The sequence below is a fragment of the Saimiri boliviensis genome, chromosome 7 (assembly GCF_048565385.1).
Source record: "Saimiri boliviensis isolate mSaiBol1 chromosome 7, mSaiBol1.pri, whole genome shotgun sequence".
Taxonomy (NCBI): domain Eukaryota; kingdom Metazoa; phylum Chordata; class Mammalia; order Primates; family Cebidae; genus Saimiri; species Saimiri boliviensis.
Genome location: NC_133455.1, coordinates 96,746,609 through 96,763,399, shown reverse-complemented (window position 1 = coordinate 96,763,399; position 16,791 = coordinate 96,746,609). Strand labels below are relative to the sequence as shown.

The 16,791-nt window shown below is 34.0% G+C and overlaps 1 protein-coding gene across 4 annotated transcripts in view; it reads right to left on the bottom strand.

Annotated features, from left to right (window-relative positions):
• Positions 1–709: 709 nt before the first annotated feature.
• The window catches only part of LRRK2 (leucine rich repeat kinase 2), a 156,698-nt gene continuing 140,616 nt past the window's right edge, over positions 710–16,791 (bottom strand). For 3 of the 4 annotated variants that reach the window (XM_074403082.1, XM_074403083.1, XM_074403084.1), the window contains 7 exons: positions 15,864–16,057; positions 14,584–14,656; positions 11,366–11,550; positions 6,723–6,875; positions 4,896–5,111; positions 2,891–2,958; positions 1,648–2,309 (listed from right to left, as the gene is read on the bottom strand). In XM_074403082.1, coding sequence (XP_074259183.1) covers positions 2,188–2,309; positions 2,891–2,958; positions 4,896–5,111; positions 6,723–6,875; positions 11,366–11,550; positions 14,584–14,656; positions 15,864–16,057 — 1,011 coding nt within the window. In that variant the 3' untranslated portion in view covers positions 1,648–2,187. Of the gene's footprint in view, positions 1,296–1,647; positions 2,310–2,890; positions 2,959–4,895; positions 5,112–6,722; positions 6,876–11,365; positions 11,551–14,583; positions 14,657–15,863; positions 16,058–16,791 lie in introns of those variants that run through there. The other variant, XM_074403081.1, reaches the window with a different exon arrangement.

Genomic DNA, 16,791 nt, shown 5'->3' with positions numbered 1-16,791 from the left:
AAGCAGTTTTTTTTTTTAATTTTGAGATGAGTGTCACTCTATCACCAGGTTGGAGTGCAGTGGTGCCATCTTGGCACACTGCAACCTCTGCTTCCCAGGTTCAAGTGATTCTCCTGCCTCAGCCTCCCAAGTAGCTGGGACTATAGGTGTTAATTTTTGTATTTTTAGCAGAGACGAGATTTCACCATGTTAGCCAGGATGGTCTCAATCTCTCGACCTCGTGATCCACCCGCCTCAGCCTCCCAAAGTGCTGGATTACAGGCATGGGCCACCGCACCCAGCCAAAGCAGGAATTTTTTATTGATCTGCTGTGGCAAAGATTTCCTGATTCAACACTGGCACAGATTTATGAATTTAGTGACTGCAGCAAGGATCCATCCAAACGAAGCTTATGATCAGAGAATACTCTTTTGCCTGAATGCAGCTTCTATCAGTGGTTGCCTTATTACTCTGATGTACAATCTCATCTGTGTTACATAACATAGTAGGAAATCAAAACAGTGCCAACATGAAAGAATCAGCTTGCCATTATTTTATCCACTGGACCCTCATTATAGTAAATCACATTTCTACTGGCCTTTACATATTACATAAACAAATTACACAAAAATTACATATAACAAATACAAATTAAAACAGAGTTTCCTATGAGCTGGAGACCTATATGTGAAAAGTAAAACACTATCACAAAGTTTAAACATTCATAAACATCCTTTAAAAAGTTTATTATTCTATTTAAATATAGTATTCATTTTTTTTGTTTTTGTATTTGTCTTTGGTAAAAAAAATGCAAATACATACAAAGTAACAATGAAAGAGATAACACTGGAAGCAAAGAGCTCTATTATGTAGGAATTATTTTGTTAATTACATAACAACTTAAAGCACAGATTCCTTTAAAACACAGAAAATCTTTCACGGTTAAAAATTTGATTACCCTTAATATAAATCAATTTAAAGTTTTCATATAGTAAAATGTCCTAAGTTCTGAGAATATTAAACAGACTAGGTGTCCCATCACAGGGAATTGTGTGAAATAATGAATACTGGTCAGTGCCAAAGAATTTACCAAAAGCACTTTTCCTAAAGCATAAATGACCTCAAATTATACATAGGTACATGGCCCTGATACTCCAACTGGGTAAGCTATGTAAACAATTTAAGGATAATTTGGAAGCCTAGGGTGGCAGATATTTTTATCCATCATAACTAAAGCTCCTTTCATCTTCAGCAGACTGAAGAGTGTTAGATATTTGTCCTCATGGTCTTGGTAGGAGCTGTAGAATTCCAGAATTCTGAAAAAAAGAAGGTTTCTCTCTGAATGATGTAGGATCTGCAGCACCATAAATTTAGGGAAAAGATTAATATAAGCATTAGAATTAAGCAGATTAGGAAACAATTAGCTAGTGATATGTATAAAAAATAAAAAGATCACTTAAAGGACTGAACACTGTATTTACACAAATTATACAAAATTCAGGGTATCCACATTCAAAGATAGAGTTGAAAAACAACTTTATCATATCCAGGAAAGATACAGAGAGTTTACTCTGACAGTATGTCATGCTTTTTCATCAGTACTTTTAATGGAGTTTTCTTTTGGATTGAGTGAAGTTGTGTAAGATGCACTGTTTGCAACAAAGAGAATTCACAGACCAACAAAGGGCTTTATTAGTGCGAATTCATTTAAATATTTACAAGCATATGTGATAGTGCATTTCAAAGCAATCTAAGAGGGAATATATTACATGGGAAATTGTCTTAATATTTTCATTCTATCTTGCAGAATTTCTAGAAAAATCACCAAGCAGTAGTCCTGTCTTAAGCACAGAATTTAAAATAAAGTTTACCTTAATTACAGAAAACAAAACAAAATATTATTGGCCTTATAAATTTTAGTATGAGTACTGAAATTAGGTACTTCACAGATTTATTTTCATTAATTAATGGACAAAAGTAATTTATAAGAAATATAATACTGTGTTTTAAATAGTTCTTTAAAATATACGTTTACTGGTAAGTATTTTTACACATATTTAAATTAAAAATTAAAAATATAACATTCCTTCATATATGTATGAACTATTTCCAAAAAATGTAAGTACCCTTTTAGGTGAACATTTTTTAAATAAATATTTACAAGGGAGGAGAATAGTTTTCTATCCAAAGGCAATTCCAATTTCTCTCTTATTCAGCAGATGTTCCTCTCATTTTTTCAGCTAATTCTTTTCTCACTTCAATGTGTTTTTCTAAATTTTGCACTTCATGTGGAAGATTGATGTCCCAAACAGTCAAGCAAGATTGTGTCTCTACAAAATGAAAAAAATGAAATCATGTTTCAAAGATCCACCATAAAACATTCTTATTTTATTTCAGTTTGGCTCATGTATATTTAGTTGACTTAGATAAATGTATCTATAAATACAGCTATAACTAATGTACTACATTATTACCATTTATAAAAAACTATACTTGGAAAATTTTTATAATATATTATATAAACTAAATTTCAAGAAGAGTATGGACATTGATAAATTAACATTTCATTTTCGAAAAGACATAAAAGCTTTACAAACTGTTGAAAATTAGACATTACATAGATACAGGTAAGTTTTAAAAAATTATTCACATTTAGATTAAGGTTGAGCTAATTTTCAATTTATAGTGATTGACACTACTACTTCATCTGAAAATATAAATATTTAATACTTCACATCACTTGTAATTTTGAAAATTTATGTCTAAGTTCTTTACACTATAAAGAAACTAACAATTAAAATGGCTGATTATACCATATGTAATATTTTTTACAAATTTAGAAAACACATGTTACCATCATTCACATCATTGCACTGTTGGAATTACAGCATCCTATTGATTTAAACGTTACCTTTCTGGTGTTGTGTACCTTCAGTACTTTTCCAGTTGTAGCCCAAAACCAGCATGACATTTTTAAGGCTTCCTTTACAAAAACAAAATATAGAAGTTTTCTGTTAAAACTATATATTAAAATGGCCTGAAAAAGTAAAGTTGTTCATAGGTTAAGACACAAATACCTTGGAACTGAATTCACAATTCTATTTTCTAGGTGACCCTTTAATTATATTGGCTAAAGACCAGTATTTTCAAAAAACTAACAAAATCTGTGATCCAATCCTTGCTGCAATTCTTAATTAAGTGAGTCTGAGAAAACAGCTTAACCTTTCTATAAAACAGGTTCATATTTATACATTACCCTCCCCAAAGTTACAATGTTAAATGAGGTAATATGTGTTAAAAGTTCTTTGGATACGGTAAGGTACAAATATGAATATTTAGATGGACATGATGAATGGATATACTGATACTGTCACAATATCATATTTTCTTCTCAAATCATTCATTAATTTATTCAACAAATTTGCATCAAAAGTCTTCTATGTAGGCCCTAGGCTAGGTCCTGGGACTAAAGGGGTAAAAAAAAAAAAAACCACACTGACCCAAGCTTCTTGGAGTTTATATTCTAGTGAAGAGACCAGCATTTAATGAAAATAATAATAATAATAATAATGACTATGATCAAAACTATGCAAGAAAGGTGTTATGAGAACCCAAAGCGGAAACTTTGACCGAATCGGTGTTAGCTTCTTGGAAGTTTTGACACAGGAGCTAACATTTAAAAGTTTATGAGTTAACTAAGCACAAAAAGAAAAAGTTAACTAAGTGAAGAAATAAACAGCATGCACAAATCCCTGAGGCAAAATAAAGCACAGTAATTACTAAGAACTGTATGTTCATCTAGAGAAGAAAGATCTGCTAGGAATGTGGTAAATGATGGAAGCTGGAGAGATACAGTGAAGCCAGCTCATGCAGCACCTTGTAGGATATGTTCAAATTGATCTTTATTTTATAATCAAGCCATAACCCATTGAAATTTCACTATAACTTCAGTTATAAGCAAGCTCTTTGGGTCCCAAAGTACATACAATTTAAGTAGAGAATGCAACAACCTTGGTAGAATAAGACAAGGATGACAACCCATCAGAGACCTACTACTCTGCTTGTGTGGGCATGTATCTTGTTAGTTCACAATCATTAAGAGCATCTAATTCTAACTCCTTCTGTGCAACTCCAACGTCTATAAATGAAAAACAGGTGAAGGTGCTAGAGAAACACATGTTCCTCTTCCCATATCTGTAATGAATCTATTTTCTTCACCATGCTTAAAACTTTCGTCAATTATTTGCTAAAGTTGCATAGATTCTATTTTTACTACAGAAATTAAGACCCATAGTGTTATTGTTGTAAACTTTACATACATATGCTATTATTCTTTTATAAATCAATTATTAAAGGAAGACAAAAATATATTTATGCAGAAAATTTATTTTATGTGCTATCATGATTTCATCATATTTAAATAGAAAAAAGAAGCATGAGATAAAGTTTGAGTAAAACATGGTTTGTCAATATTTGTAGAATGTGCAGTTCAGCATATGTTACTGCAAGAATATAGATTGGTTATAGAATGAAAAACCAGTGAGATTCTTTAACAAGGGTGGATGCTAGACTCTGATTAAAATACACATTTGCTTTATTTTCTTTGCTCAGAAAAGTGAAATGTAATCAACACTATGTATTTCCCATTTTTGCCTTAGGTACAAAGGAAAAAAGCATGAAAGACCCAAACTGCGGGTTCAGCTGCAGTAATCTACGCCTCTTGTGGGATTGACAGCATTTACTCCCTCCATTTCTTTAACGACCCGATTCACTATTTACACCAATCTTATGTTTCATTGTGTGAACCTGCAAGATCATCCAAATGACACTGGAAATTATAGAGAAAACATAAACATAAAATAAAGGCATGTTTTATAAGACTTAGAGAATATGAAAAATGTCTAAAGGAGAGAAACTTGCCTAGCTGTGCTGTCATCATGACTCTGACTGAATCACAAAAGTTGTAAATTATACGTATAACTCGACGAGTTGAAAGATCCAGGAGTAAAATATGGCCTCCTCCAGTTCCTATCCAGAGAGCAGTGTTCTTCTGAAGGCAGAGAGTTTTCACCCTCCCAGAATAAGAAGACATTTTGTGTTTTGATTCCTTGTTTACTTTTACCATTAAATCCCTAAAACCAAAAGAAAGTAAAAATTAATAATTTTACCACCAATTAAGAGATAAAATGCAATTTACATATTATAAATAACATTTTAATTTATAAAAACATGACACTACACATTATGCATGATTAAAATTATGCAAAGCAAATTTTGCTAAACACAGAATGCCAAAGAGCCACATTTCGTTACTTGAAGCATAAATTATCAAAGATAACAACAGCCCTTCATTTTCAAGAAATTACGAAATAAAGAAGATGGATATAATTTTTATAAATACCAAAGCTATCTAATTCAGTAAGAATAGCATACATGTACCCAGTATAAACAAAAAAAAAAAGGTTAGATTCAAAAGCTTTACGTGAAGTGTCGATGTTAACAAAAGAACATAAAATTACAGTCATTCATATGTAAAAGGCATCAACACAAACCACTGGATTTTTTCCCAGAACCAAAGAATAGTCTAATTCACGACAAAAATGAAGTGTTCAGAAATAAAAGAATCCTAATCATTTTGGTACTTCAGGAAGTAAAGGACCCTTTATCAAGGAGACCTGCTGAACATAAACTGTGAGCCCTTTTCACAACACGGAGAAAAATTGTCAGATGAATCTAAGAAAGAAAACTTTGAAGTCTCCTTTTACAGATACAGAGTACAATCTAAAACATTCTCTAGAGGATCATAAATCTATATGGTAAAATCAAAACAAAGTAAAAATATAAACGGGCTAGTAAATAAGCTTGGCAATGGTCCTGTTTCTCAGCACCAGCACAGAAAGACTGTGCTTGCTATAAACTTGTCACTCACAGGCTGCATCAGACTAAGCATCATGCTCTCGTTCTGGGATCCTGATCCCCACTCCTCGGTTAATGGATTGGTCAGTCCAGTGCATTTCCCACATACTCGTCTATTATTTTGTTAGTTTTTTTTCTTCAGAGCAGAAAATTCTGGGGTCCATAATTTAATTATAAATAGTATATTTGACAGTGTGACACTACTACATTCAACAGTCAGCAGAGACTCCAGTATACTCACTTTCAATAATGTACTATTTTTCACTCAAGAACATTCTTTAGAATACCATGAAAGGCCGGGCGCGGTGGCTCAAGGCTGTAATCCCAGCACTTTGGGAGGCCGAGGCGGGTGGATCACGAGGTCGAGAGATCGAGACCATCCTGGTCAACATGGTGAAAACCCATCTCTACTAAAAATACAAAAAATTAGCTGGGCATGGTGGCGCGTGCCTGTAATCCCAGCTACTCCGGAGGCTGAGGCGGGAGAATTGCCTGAACCCGGGAGGTGGAGGTTGCGGTGAGCCAAGATTGCGCCATTGCACTCCAGCCTGGGTAACAAGAGCAAAACTCCGTCTCAAAAAAAAAAAAAAAAAAAAAAAAAAGAATACCATGAAAAAAACTATGCATTTTATGCTCTTATTCTTTTATTTTCCCAAAATGAAATTTTCCTGATATGAAAAGATGGTGCTGAGAAGCATTAAACTTTTTTTTCTGCATTCTTAAAATATTCTATATTAGAGACAGAAAGGAAGAAAAATCCTTCCTCTGTGACACATGAAGTGCAAAGGCAACTCTTACAGAAGAAAATAAAAAACCGAGGAATTTACCTTAAAAAGTGCACACAGTCTATTAGTTCACAGAGTTTTTCAGTTTTCTTATCCCACACTTCCACAACAGGGCTATTTTTCTTAGCAACATAGAGAGCAGTGTCTACCACCACTGCGATGATGTTGGAATCACTGAAAGCTGCATAAGAAAACCTACAGAGAAAAAAAAAATAGAATTTCATCACTATTTGTTTTCTTCTTAAAATTTATACGTATAATACAACCTTATATTAGTTGTTAATTCATGTAAAAAATTAACACTATTTTGAAAACTAAAACCATTCTGAATTGAATATATAACATCCCTTGGTACTTGACTTACTTTGGGTTACTTTGTATTAATTTTTCTTGATAATAAAGATTACGACCAATGTTTACTTTGGTCTTAGTTTTACTTCCAATTCTATGTGGCTCTCTGCAGAATTTTATACTATATCTAAATTTCTGAAGGAAATATTATACTATCTGTAACTTTTTAATGTTGCTGCAAAACTTTGTTTCATAAATGCTCAGAAAACTAAGTGAGCCTTTTACACCTAGAGTTATAAAAGATAAAATGTTGAAATAAAATTTAGTTGCAGTGTCTTCAAATTTTAAAACAAGGGATATCTTTGCAGTGAAGCCAGCCAAATTATAGGAAAGAAGAATCCACATCATCTAAACATAAAAAGAAAGTAAAATATTCTCCATTTTCCCCTTTTAAATATAAAGAAAAATGACAAACACCTTAAAATATCTTTCTTGCAGCCATTTCAGAAATGGTTGAAAATGCTCAGAAAACTGTTAGCTTTTTACATCTAGAGTTATAAACTATAAAATGTTGAAATAAAATTTAGTTGCAGTGTCTTCAAATTTTAAAACAAGGGATGTCTTTGCAGATAAGCCAGTCAAATTATAGGAAAGAAGAATCCACATCATCTAAATATAAAGAGAAAGTAAAGTATTTGCCATTTTCCCCTTTTAAACATAAAGAAAAATTACAAACACTTTAAAATATCTTTCTTTCAACCTAAGACATCTGACATTGTACATATGCCACAAACAGATTGGCTACCATGAGCCACATCAGCATGGCAAACTCCTACTTGGCCTTTGAGGATTACGTTAAATGTCAGTTTCTCTGGATTTCTTCCCTGACCTATCAAAATAGACCAACCAGTCCCTTTTACCCACTTGTGTCACCGTTATATTATAGACCTTATTAAATATAACATCTTCTTTATTAGTGCATCCCTCACACTAGATTATGAGTGTTATTTCATAAGGATGAGGACAATATATTTTCTACTAGCCCTCGTCCAGCAAAGAGTTGCACAAATAAGCACCTCTGATATACCAAGAAGTCTGTTAAAGTGAGGGGATAGAAGAATGCACTACAGTATGAATGAACAACCAGGACTAAGTAAAAATAGTCAAAATTACAATTATTGTCAGATAGATAACATGAAAACACCATAAGGATTTAACAATCATTAGTACATCCTACAGTAGTTAAGATTTTTTTACCTCCCCCCTTTTCTTTCTTTTCTGGAAGGGGAGATAAAAACAGGATGTGTTGTCAGACAGCCATTACATTTTAGGTAATTCCTTCCTGGATATTTGCTGTATTTAAGAGAAAATAGTTCCAATTAGGACAAAGTTTTGCATGGAATTTTCATATTTTGTAAAATACCTTTGTGTGTTCTCTTGTTTGATCCTTAATGAAAACATATAACATATGATATATTTCAATTTGTTCTTTGATTGTTTGTTTGTTTTAGATGGAGTCTCACTCTTTTGCCTACGCTGGAATTCAGTGGCACTATCTCAGCTTACTGCAATCTCTGCCTTTTGGGTTCAAGTGATTCTCCTGCCTCAGGCTCCTGAGTAGCTGGGACTACAGGTGCATGTCACCATGCCTGGCTAATTTTTGTGTTTTTAGGAGAGAAAGGGTTTTATCATATTGGGCAGGCTGGTCTCCAACTCCTGAGCTTGGATCTGCCCCCTTCGACTGCCCAAAGTGCTGGGATTACAGGCGTGAGCCACTGCACCTGGCCATCTCAATGTTTTTAAATATGTACAAATGGTAAATAATTAGCTCAAGGTCCCATGAATAATATCATGCTTGCCGACCTAGGGCTAAAAACATGTGGCAGACCTAGAACTCCAAAACTCCTCTGGAGTCTTCTGGCTTCGAAGGCAGTCATCTTTCATTACCTAATATGCCTCTGTCAGTGTGCATTGACTATGAGGGTACTGATGATGAAGCAACCCCTGATTAGTGATGTGATGTCTGTTTCGTGAGGAGGAGACGAAGGCAACAGGAGATACTTGTTCCAAAAAGAGCAAATATTTATATCTAGGCGTTCATGCAATTTGGTCCCAATTTCTTTTGGGAGATGAACATCTTTGAGAGCCTGATCTTTCTGGATGGTCTGTAGTAAAGTGTCTATGCTCCAAATCTTATATGGAACTTTAAGGGGTTAATTGATATCCATGATCCCATAAAATGTGCTATGAAATAAAAATGATAAATTGGAGGCCATTTCTTTTTAAAGGTTTTCTGGCTTGTATAATTGGGTTAAAGTGGAAATGATAGGGAGAGGAGCAATGATTGAAAAACTACCTATCGATTACTATGCTCACTTCCTGGGTTGTGAGTTCAATTGTATTCCAAGCCTCAGCATCACACACTATACCTTTGAAACAAACCTGCACATGTACCCCTGGAATCTAAAATGAAAGTTGAAAACAGAAAAATAAAAATAATGAAATACATTTTTACCTTCATTTTTTTAAAAAGTGGGTATTACAGGAGAATGAATTGATCCAAATATTAACCACATACTAGTAAACTGATTAGTAATGTGATGTCTATATAAACAAGATAGAAATAAAAATCCACATTCATGAGAACTTCTAATACACTGCAATCTTCAGTATATCTTAACCTTGAATATACTTTAGAATCACTGAAAACCTGAAAAAACAAAAACGGAAGTCTGATCCCCATCCCAGGCTTAACTAGTCTGATTTAATTGGTCTGAGGTAGAGCCCAGGTATCATATTATTCTCAGCTACCTAGTGGTTTCTAAATGCACAACCAATGTTGAAAACCAGTAGATTTAGCAGTATTAAGAAACTACTTTAAAAAATACAATTATAAAAATGTAATAGCTATTGTGAAGGGCAACAATAGATGCGATGGAAGCACAAAGTCACTTAACCTGCCACTCAGAGCAAGAGGGGTTTGAACTGAAATAGACAGGGGGCAAACAGTCATCCAGGCAAAAAGAAGACCACATTCAAAGGCTGGGGTTGAAAAGTAACAGGCTGTCTTAGAGATCTGAGGCAATTTCAGTTTGGGTAAGCACAAATGGCAAAAAATATGAAAATATGATTCTAGACAGGTAAGCAAGCACTGAAATATAAAGGGCCTGGTAGGCTATCTTAAGGAATTTGGACTTCATATAAAGGACAGTCAGATGCCACTGAAGGGTTTTAAGCAGGAGAATCGCATCAGATTGACCATTAGAAAGTTCCCTCTGTCTTCAATGCTGAAAACAGGTTGAGGAGAGTATAATCAGAGAGTGAGAACTGGATGCTCTTGTTAATGTGGCCATAGATGATGGATGGCAGTCTAGCCCATGGAAGCAACACTGAGAACGGTGACAAGTGCAAAGATCTGAAAGACAGGAGGGTCAAGTGGATAAAGGCAGCAAAAAGCAAAGGAGTCAAAGATTACTCCCAAGTGCCAATCTTGGGCAGTTAGATAGATATTGGGAAACTAGGCTATTCCCCAAGATAGGGATTTGTGACTCAAAGCTAATAATAATCATAACAATAACTAATGTTTATTGATAGCTTACCAGGGGCTGGTCATTACATTAATCAAGCTCCATATATTAATTTTCTTATTTACTCCTCCAAACATCCCTTTGAGATACAGTACATTACAATCCTCAGTAAGAGAGAACTGAAGATTTGAAAGGTTATTGTCCAACTTCGCAAAACCAACAGATGGCAAAGCAATATCTAAACTATGATTTATGCTCTTATCGACCATCCTATACTGCTTATCACTGAGGAATGTGATAAATAAGAACCAACTGCAAAGATTTGATTAAAATACAACTGAAAAAACAAAAAAATTTGGAGGAGGTTTATATTAATATTTTATTTTATTCTTGTTTGAAACTGGTATCACTAACTTGATTGTGAGTAGATACAAGTATAATTATCAAATCTAGAAAAAACTTTATTCTTGCTATCTTTCCTACAATCAATACTTCATGAAAAGTATCCGAAATTGCATACGTAAAGTCCATGAATTTGGTAAAATACAGAGTTAACTGCCTTCCAATTTCATGTCTACTTTGAGACATAGATAATAAATTTCTAAAAAATTTAGATTGATAAATACTACTAAGATTACAATGGGTTTACATATTTATCCCTGAAAGTAATTAGGCTGAGTGATTTTTTTAAATACTCCTCTACTTTCTGGAATTTTCAAATTTGTTTATAATGAATGTTTAATTTAATGATAGAAAAATAAATTACCATTTTAAAAGATCTCCCTTATGAATTATCGACAGTATTATTAATGATTATAAGGAATATACATAAGTAAAATGTAGTTGTATAGATAGAAAATAACTTACAGTTGATTTGTCCTTGTCTCAATGAATTTCTGAATGGTGAAATCATGAGAAAAGGAGAAAATCTTTGTGCCACATCCTCCCCACATTATGTTTCTTTCCGCTGAATTTGTGGATTCACTCAAACACATCAATGGAGTGCTGACATTTCCTATATTTAGTATCTTCAAAGGAGCAGCTCCTTTAAGCTTTGCCAAAAAAAGAAAACATCCTGAGCAAATTGAGTATCCATAGAATAAAACACCATAAAATCTGTGCATTCAAGAAACTACTTTCCATCTTACATGATTAGAGATCTTAAAATTAAAATTCAAAAACCTAAAGATTCCATCAAGAAACGTAGTTCTGATAAATGAGTACAATAAAGGATTCAAAACCAACATACAGAAATTAGTAGCATATCTATACAGGAATAACAAACTAGATGAAAAATCAAGAAAGCAATCCCATGTAAAGTAGCTACAAAAAGTAATAAAATACCTAGGAATAATTTAATCAAGATGATGAACAATCTCTACAAGGAAACCTGCAAAACATGAAAGAAATTGAAGAGGACACAAACAAATGGAAAGATATCCATGCTCACAGATTGGAAGAATTAATACTGTTAAAATGACCATACTACCCAAAGCAATCTACAGATTCAATGACATTCCTATGAAAAATCCAATGATACTTCTCACAGAAATAGAAAAAAAAAATTCTAAAACTTGAATGTAACTAAAAAGAGCCAAAATAGCCAAAACAATTCTGAGCAAAAAGAACAAGGCTGGAGGCATCACACTACCTGATTTGAAAATATATTACAAGGTTAGAGTAACCAAAACAGCACATTATTGGCAAAAACACAGATACATAGACCAATGGAGTAGAATAAAGGACCCAGAAATAAATCTAAATATTTACAGCCAACTGATTTTCAACAAAGGCATCCAAAATATACATGGGAAAAAGAAAACTGCCTTCACTAAATTGTGCTGGAAAAGCTGGATATCTGTATGCAGAAGAATGAAACTAGACCCTTCTCTCTCACCATTTACAAAAATCAGCTCAAGATGGATTAAAGACTTAAATGTTAAGACCAGAAGCTATGAAACTATTAGAAGAAAACAGGGGGATCATTTCAGAACACTGGTCTAGACAAAGATTTTATGGTTAAGACCCCAAAAGCACAGGAAATAAAAACAAAAATAGAGAAATGGGACTGTAATAAACTAAAAAGTTTCTGCATAACAAAGGAAACTATAAACACTATAGAAACAATCCATTGAATGGGAGGAAATATTTGCAAACTATTTATCCAAATACACAAGAAACTCGAAAAAGCAACTCAACAGGAAAAAAAAAAATTTCCACTGAAAAGTAGGGCAAGTGCCAGGCACAGTTGCTCACGCCTGTAATCCCAACACTTTGAGAAGCTGAGGTGGAAGGACTTCCTGAGCCCAGCAGTTTGAGATCAGTGTGGGCAACATAGTGGGGCCCCATCTCTACAAAAAAATAAAAATAAATAGCCAGGTATGTTGGCACATGACTGTAGTTCTAGCTAGTCGTAAAGATGATGTTGGAGGGTCACTTGAAGGCAGAAGGCTGCAGTGAGCTATGATCATGCCACTACACTCCAGCCGAGGTGACAGAGTGAGAGCCTGTCTTAAAACAAAGCAAACAAAACAAAACAAAAAGTTGTCAAAGGATCTAAATAGACATTTCCGAAAGAAGACATACTGATGGCCAGTGGATATATGAAAAAAATGCTGAACATTAACTAATCATCAGTAAAAATGCAAATGAAAACCACAATGAGATCTTTTTAGCCCAATTAGAATGGCTATGATAAAAAAGACAAAAAACGACATGCTGGCAAGGATGTGGAAAAAGGGAAATACTCATATGCTGTTGGTGGGTATGTACATTAGTATAGCCACTATAGAAAACAGGATGGATGATTTCTCAAAAAAACTAAAAATAGAACTAGCATACAATCCAGCAATGTCACTACTGACATTAATCTAAAAGAAAGGAGAAATCCGTATATCAAAGAGATTCCTATATCCCCATGTTTATTGCAGCACTATTCACAACACTAATAATTGGAGTCAACCTAAGTGCCCATTAATGAATGACTGCATAAAGAAAATGTGTGTATTTACATAATGGAATATTTTGACTATAAAAAGGAATGAAATCATGTCACATACAGCAACACGGATAGAACCGGAGGTCATTATATTAAGTGAAATAAGGCAGGCACAGAAAGACAAATATCACGTGTACTCACTCATCTGTGGGAGCTAAAAAAGTTGATCTCATGGAGGTAGAGAGTAGAATGATAGTTACCAGAGGCTTGGAAAAATATGAGTGTGTGGGAGAAGGGGAGGATGAGTAGAGGCTGGTTAATGGATACAAACATACAGTTAGATAGGAGGAAATCAGTTCTAATGTTCAATAGTACAATAAAGTGACTACAGTTAAAAACATTTCAAAGTAACTAGAAGACTTGAAATGTTCTCAACACACAGAAATCAATGCTCAAGATGATGAATATCCTAAATACCCTGACTTGATCATTACACATTCTACGCATATAACATATCACATGTACCCCATAAATAGGCACAAATATTATGTATCAAGAAAATTTTTAAGTCATATTCAAAATATTGTTCCATTCATGTAAAAATTAAATAGAAATGACCTAAAGATTATATTCTACTTCCCTGTCTCTCATCAAATAATAAACTTTTTGGTAATTGGAGTATGAATGAGTAGGAAGTTGAGTGAATAGATGGAACCAAAGATGAACAGATGGATAGAGGAATAATGCTTTAAGGACTAAATAAGAATCTGAAGAACAGAAAATTAAATAATTTCTTCAATCCTTAAGAAAAAATTAATGTCAAATCATATTTAAAACTTAAGTATTTTGTTTTTTCCATAGTATATTTATAAGGAATTATCTTATTTGTCTCAGTTACGTACAAATTGAATTATTTCCATTCCTAACATTATCAACCAGATGTCATTTAACATTTATTCTTATAAAATATACAGTCAATCAGCAAGTATTTCAGAGAATCTACTGTCTGCAAGACTTTCTGAAGCAATACAAATATAATTTGATTCTTGCTCTCATGGAGTTTATAATCCCATAAAGAGGGGGATGAGATATATATAAAACCAAAGACTTAAAATGAATTTAGATGTAGCATACATTCAATATTTACCTTAACTGCCTTATCTTCAAATATTGCTATATTGCCATCAGCAGTTCCAACCAAAAGAAAATTTTTTTGTTTGCTAAAAAGAAAAACGTTGAAAGTGTTACAAAAAGAACATGTGTTGATTAAAATGGCCTTAGATTTCTTCTCAACTATGAATTCCTAACCTCCCTTTTCTTATTTACTTTAGAATGTTTGCAATTATACATTCTTTCTCTGCCCCTTTTCCCAGACTCTTTCCCAGAAATGTTTCTCAAGAACCTGGGAGCCAACCCTTTGAATTGTAATCATCAGCAAAGATAGTGTCACTAATCCCAGTGGGAGAATAGGAGCCTACCTTCTAGAAGGGACAATTAGCAAGCACAGATGGACTAATCACAATGACAACTCCCCTCACTTCCCCTCAAAAAGGTCCTCCAATACTTTTCCATTAGCTCACCCCTGTGCTTAAAACTCTCCCTCCTTTTGTTTTGTTTCAGTGGAATTTAGTTCAATCTGCTCTCTCTTCCTTGTTGTGATAGCTTGAATAAAGTCTTCTTTACCCAATTCCATCTTCTGAAAGTTTTCTTTGACCATATTCAAATAATTTCAACTCTCAAATTGCCAGTGGAGTTGATATTTCAGATACCAAAAACAGGCTTCACGTTTTTCTAATACTTTTTCCCCAATACTAGCTTAAACCAGAGAAGTATATGGGGTATAATCTTAACGCCTCCTGGAAATCATCCTGCCCCAAATATTACAGACACCAGCCTATGATTCACACTTGAAATTCTGCTATGTAGCTATATTTCTTTGTGACAAGAACCCTGCAACTGATGAGATCTAAGTGATTTTCACCTATTAAGAATTTATTAATTCATTTATTTAAATTTTTTCTCAATTTGGTAGTTAGATAACTAGTTTGTTTAGGCCTGGCACACAATAGGCTATATACATGTATTCAAACAATCGATGAATGACAATTTATCCTTGAAAAGACCCTACAAAGATACATTGATCTGAGGAGAAGTAAAGAGATAAGAGTCACAGTTGAGGTAATACCAGGAGCAGGGCTGTTAGGCCTGAAAAAATGGTTGATTTATTTTATAACAGTGTCCACTAGATCTGTATTCAGAAAAGTAACAAATATATTTGTGACCTTCCACCATTCCCTTTAATATACGCAAACCAATGAAAACAGATTAAAAGTGAATGATCTTTCCTGATGCAATAACAATTCTGCACACAATTAAGTCATTTAAAAGGTCTGCAATTTCTCCCAGTGATCAAATTCACTATCATACCTTTGCTTGGGAAAGGAATTGCAATATAAGCAAGTGATGGAATCAGTCATCTTTTCTAGGGTATGTCTCTTTTTCTCATCTTCAGTATTGATGACCAGGAGAGTACCAGACTGTGTCCCGGACACAATCCAGCTTTCCTTTTCAGCAGGAAGATGCACCAAGGCTAAGCACAATATTCTGCTATCAGCAACTTCCTGTTAAGAAAAGAAAATACACTTATAAGGATTTGATTTAAGCGTAAGCAACTAGAACGTGTACAGAATAAAAGGTTCTGTTATCAACATACTTAACTCTTTTTGCTTTCTTGCATTTACTTTTAAAAACAATGTCAATTATATTTAATTTTCAACAATAAATGAGTTAACTGGCAAACAAGTTTTGCCTATCAAAAATATATCTGAAACTAAAATTAAAAATTATTTTTCAGTGTCAATTCTCATTCCTTCAAACCCCGTGAGAAGACTGTTTAACCTCAGAACTAATATTGAGGCACAATATTTATCTGCAGGCAACAGTCAAAATATTAGGTTGTTTTTTAAGTCTAGAAATTTACCTTATATTTGCCAATATGATGTAGTGATCCACTTGTAGGAGCCATGACCACATCTTCTTTATTCATCAGGTATGCCATTCCCTGGTTGCCTGAGTGTTGGCTACTATAGATCACAGCTGTGCTCTTCACCACAGAATGCCCTCAGATGACAGGAGCCAGCTTGCCCAGAAATGCCTTGCAAGTTACACCACCCCCACCTCCCAGCAGATTGCAGTCAATGACTGAGTGATATGTGAGAATGAAAGACTAGCCCCCTTGCCTGGCAGTGGGAAGATTCTGTGCTACTGTTCATACCCCAGAGCTCCTTGTGGCAGACACAGAGGTTAGACCTCCTCAGAAACCACATTTCTGCTAAGTTTCTTCGTCTGCCCTTTC